The sequence below is a fragment of the Mastomys coucha genome, unplaced genomic scaffold, assembly GCF_008632895.1.
Source record: "Mastomys coucha isolate ucsf_1 unplaced genomic scaffold, UCSF_Mcou_1 pScaffold3, whole genome shotgun sequence".
In the NCBI taxonomy this organism is placed as follows: Eukaryota; Metazoa; Chordata; class Mammalia; order Rodentia; family Muridae; genus Mastomys; species Mastomys coucha.
Window position 1 is genome coordinate 40188346 of NW_022196909.1, and position 5121 is coordinate 40193466.

General features: G+C 55.1%; 1 protein-coding gene across 1 annotated transcript in view; it reads right to left on the reverse strand.

The window, feature by feature from the left end:
- The window catches only part of Lrrc75b (leucine rich repeat containing 75B), an 8274-nt gene extending 6749 nt beyond the window's left edge, over positions 1-1525 (reverse strand). Inside the window, exon 1 of the mRNA XM_031347880.1 lies at positions 934-1525. Coding sequence (XP_031203740.1) covers positions 934-1098 — 165 coding nt within the window. The 5' untranslated portion in view covers positions 1099-1525. The remainder of the gene's footprint in view (positions 1-933) is intronic.
- Between the last annotated feature and the right edge of the window lie 3596 nt (positions 1526-5121).

Sequence of the window (5121 nt, forward strand, 5' to 3'; positions counted from 1 at the left end):
CTCTCTCTCTCTCTCTCTCCTTATAGGTTGGTCCTGAACTTGCTACATAGCTGAGGCTGACCTTGAACTCCTGATCTCTTGCCTCCATCTCCCAAGTGCTGGGAATACAGGCATATACCACCATGCCTGGTTTATCCCGTTTTCTGGGGACAGAGCTGAGTCCTCTCAAATTCCATAACAGCGAACTACATTCCCTAGCCCCGCCTTCTCTCAGCTTTCTATTGGGGGTCCTGGCTCATCATTTCTGCCAGTTTTCTCTAACTCTTAAGCATCTACCTTCGAGGTGGGAACAGCAGCCACAGCTGAGTAGGAAGTGATTTGCCCAAGGGGTCATGCCGGGACAGGGCAACTCAGGGCTCAGGAAATCTGGCTAGGGTACCCAAAGGCCAGATGTGGCGATGCAATGAGCAAGGTACATATCCTAGGTGAGCCCAAACTGCCTGTTAGAAAGGGTGGTGCGTGCGCTGTGGCTTTTGTCTGGGCTGCTATGGTATCTGTCTCCTGGCCATCTGGGCTACGCCTCCCAGGACCCGGTCTCCCAGACCCGCTGCTTCTTTTTTTCCTACAGGATGGGGAGCTGTATTCTTCCCTTTGTCCTTCAGCATGAGATGCCCCTATCCTCGCCCACTCCGGCTCTTGAGGTCCAAATGGGGTCTCTTAGCTCCTGACGGGTGGTCCCTCCACACACACACACACACACACACACATACCACGACCGACTTCAAATCCCAGTGCCCCAACATGCCAGCCCCATCTTTTAATGAGCAATCTACCAGCCCCACCTGCCCACCCACCCACCCCCGCTTTAATCCGCACCCTCCCTCCAGGCAAGAACCTCAACGCCTGCCGCTGGGAACGCACCCACCCCTGAGCCCGCAACCCCGGCCCCTCTCTGACACCCCCAATCCCGGGCCGCCCCGCTCTTTCTCTCGCCTGGCGCAGGAGGCGCAGCAGCTGCCGAGCGCGCTCCGGCCGCCGCTCCCGGAGCGTGGACTGGATCTCTCGCAGCCAGCGCACCCGGCGCTCGTAGGGCGCCGGCCCGGCACTCGGCCCCGCAGGGGCATCTGCTCTTGCCCGTCGCCCCAGCCGCGCCCCCATGGCCGCCGCGGGCGGGCGCCGGGAGGATGGAAGGGAGGCGGGTTAGCCGAGCCGCGCCCCGCCCGGGATACGCGGGATGGGCAGCGCCGGGTCTACGGCTGCGCGCCCAAGCACTGGCCGCCAGCGTGGAGCCCCAGGGTCACTCCTCTTTGGCAGAGGTTTCATTGTCGAGGGCCCCGCCCGCGACGACCTGGCGTTGGAGCTCTTCCCGGGAGCGGCCAGGGCAGACGCTGCGGAGGACAAGGTGGCAATTGGCACCTCTCAATCATGTGGCCCCCAGTCAGGGGTGACTGGGGGGGAAATCGTCGTCTGACTGTACAAAAAGTGCTTCAGGCGGGTGAGGGTGCGCTTTAGGCAATGCCTGCATCCGCCTTCAGGGAATCGCCCCAGCGAGCAAAGTGTATCTGTCTTGTCCACTCTGCGTGGGTGTTAGCAAATCCCGAATGACGCTTCCTGCTTGGAGGAGGACAGAGGCAGGCCTAGGCAGGCTGAGCATAGTCGCTTCCTCTGACCCCCCCATTTCTGAGAGATGAACAGGCTAAGCCTAGCTCTGGGCAGCCTGCCACCAGACCCTGCATGTATACGTATATGTATGTATACATACATATATATAATGTTCCTGGTTCTACAGGGTCTCTCGGCTCCTTTGGGGTTTCTTCGGCAGTCCCTGTTAGAAGCCTGCGCTCAATGCAGCCACCCATGGTCCCAGTTTCTCTTATTACAGAGGAGGGGGCGTTTTGTGGCTCTGCACTCTAGACTCCCACCCCAACTCCTAATGAAGGAGTATGTGTCCAACCTGAATCTGGGATGCCTGGCTGGGCAAGTGTGCAAGCCTAGTTGAAGCACGTGAGGGTAGACCCATCCATCCCAGGGCATTTAGTGAGGGATGCCTGCCAGAATCCTTCCTTTGGGTCAAGCAATGTTTAACCAGAAACTGAAGGTGGAAGTGAGAGCGTGGATGCCAGGCTTTGTGATCCCCTAGGACCGAGACCCTTAGACATGGCAGAAGTCAGCAGGCTATGTAGTTACTTGACCACTCACTGATACCCCCTAACCACTTTAAGTCTGATTCCTGGACCCCCTTCCCCCCACCCCCACCCCCACCCCCGGAGCCTCCCATCCCCTTCTCTGCAGCAGCATTGTCCTAGGGCTGGCCACCTTGGCACGACAGGTTTCCTCCCTGGCAAACCTGCATGACTACCCAGTCTGCCCTCTGCCAGGGCCAAGGCTGTTGCTGAATTGACAGTGTTCGAAAGCCAGAGTTTTGAGCTTCAGTCCAAGTATCCCAGGGCCTTCTCAGACACCCTTGTCCCAAGCTGAGAGCCAGGTAAGCCTTCTTCTTCCCTGCACCCTCAGGGCTGGAGACAGACGTGGATTCCTTCCAGATTCTGACCATGTTATTCCCGGAGGCTAAGCCAGGGCTAGGCATCATACCTTGGAGTGTGAGAAGAGGAAGGTGGGAGCCAAGGGGGTGGAGAAAGAAGAGAGGGAGGGAAGGCTGAACACCAAGCTGGAAAGAAAGGAGCCGGCCTGTGCCGTAAGTGTCATAATGCCCAGAACTTAGTCCTGTGGCAGGTAGAGGACTGCCCCTACACCCAGCTCATCCTCCGTGACCCTCCCTGGCTGAGAAATTCCTAGAGGACTGTTCCCCCCACCCCCAGGAAAAGAGGAAGTGTGATATCTGGACCCAGATCCCTGGGTGAGCTTAGCCTGCTATCCTGGTGCCTAGGTGAGTTGGTTCTTGGGCACTGTTTCTGGCTTAACTTGGCTTGGACAAGAGCCCCTACCCCTAGACTGAGCTGCCCCCTCTGGAGTAGGGATATCATTCCACCTCACGGGTCTGCTAAGTATACTGAGCTGTCCCTTCTCCTGGCTGCTGTCCCTTCTCCTGGGAGCTGTCTTGGGCAGCAGAGTTTATTGGCAATCCCACGGTGAGGCAGAGATGTGATGCTGTCGTCTCAGTCTCTGGGGATGATGTTGGACGTAGAGGGTTGACTGGGGTCCTTCATGGCAACCTTGTCGCCCTTAGCTAAACCCATGGGGGGGTATAAAAATAGGAGGCAGGAGGCTAGAGAGATGGCTCAGTGGTTAAGAGCACTGACTGTTCTTCCAGAGGTCCTGAGTTCAATCCCCAGCAGCCGCATGGTGGCTCACAACTATCTGAATTGGGATTGGATGCCCTCTCCGGCCATACATGCAAGCAGAATACTGTATACCGTGGGAGGCAGAGAGTGTAAGAGGGACAATGTCCTCAGACTCCAGGCCTTGGATGGGGACAGACAAGGCCCCAAGTGGGAACTGCCTGTGGATAAGTTATTGGCAGCAGTTAATCCCTCAGCTGCTCCAAGTCCTTCACTACTCATGTGGTGACCCATCGGGAGTGGACAGGAAGCCAAGATATGAGTGACCAGCAAATAGGGTGGAAGGCTGCCTCCAGAAGGGTATGGAACTGAACCCTTGGTCTCTTTCTCCAATCAGAAAACCCAAACTGGAAAACCAGCTCCAGGCTGTTAACTCAAGGCGAGTAACCCGAGGATCTCCAGCTTCCTAGGAATTATGATCAAGGACACAATCTCAGTTGTTTGTTGTTCTTTTTTTTTGTTTGTTTGGGATCGTCTCACCTAGCCTAGGCCGGAGATAATGCCCTTGAACTCCTGATCTTCCTCTATCTACCTCCAAAGGGCTGAGATTGCAGATTTGAACCACCCACCACACCCAGCCGCAGAATGGTTTGGAAACCTTCCCTGGGAGGAAGGGGGCAGATAGATCCTCAGTCGAGACAGTTTGCCTGAGCTTACTTTGCCGGGAATGGGTCTTCTGCCTTCAGACGGGGTTTCCACCAAAGGAAAGGAGGCAAGTGATAAGGCTTTCAATTCCCTAAGTGTGTAGCCATAGACAAAGTAGGGTCCTGTGATTGTCACAACCCCGGTGCCTCAAGTTGAATGGCTTAAAAGAGCAAGTTCTGCCAGGCGGTGGTAGCTCATGCCTTTAATCCCAGCACTTGGGAGGCAGAGGCAGATGGATTTCTGAGTTCGAGGACAGCCTGGTGTACAGAGTGAGTTCCAGGACAGCCAGGGCTACACAGAGAAACCCTGTCTTGAAAAAACAAACAAACAAACAAAATAAAAAACAAACAAACAACCCCCCCCCAGCAAGTTCTGGTTTTTGGAGGCCCAGAATCCAACGTAAGCAGAGCCCTGCTTCCCATCCCCTTCCCCCTTCCCCCAAAACTATGGGGCAGGCGGGATCCTTCCTTGCCTCCCCTCCTTCAGAGCTTTCTGGCAATCCTCGAGGCTGTTTGGCTTGTACTTGTGTCTCGCTGACCTCAGCTTTCAACTCCACACGGCCGGCCGCCTTCCCTGTGCGACTGCCCAAATGGCCATCTTGTAAGACCACTAATTACTGCATTTAGGGCCTACCCTAATCCAGTATGATCTCATCCAAACTAATTATCTTGCAAAGACTCTGTTTCTAAATAAGGTCACACTCTGAGCTCCCTAGTGGGCATGAACTTGGTGGAAGGGGAAAACCAGGACACCACAGAAGCCTCTGAAAGCCCTCGGTTTCCTTGTCTGTAAAAAAAACAGCAAAGGCATTATAGGATTAGAGACTGGTGTAGCGTAGGGTTGCGTAAGTGCGCCTTTATTTTTTACGTAATTAACCTTCTGTGACATTTTCCGTCTCCTATCGGTGCTGATATTTGAGCCCAGGGTCTTTGGCATGCTTGGCAATCATTCTACCTTTGGGCCACCCCTAGCCCCTCTGTCTGGCTTTACAATGAGCCTACCCATCCACCCCTCCACCTCGATCCATTCAGGAATGATTACTGCATGCTGCCTAGACTCCCTCAGAGTTGGGAGCAAAGAAAGATTTAGGACGATGTCATAAGTTAGCGGAGTCTGAAGGGACATGACTTTAGGCCAGGGTAGTAGCCTGTAAAATGTCCTGGCAGGAGCATTGAGGGCAGAGACAGGGCAGGGCAGGGCAGGCACCAGCAAAGCAAGAATTTCTCTGCAGGGCAAA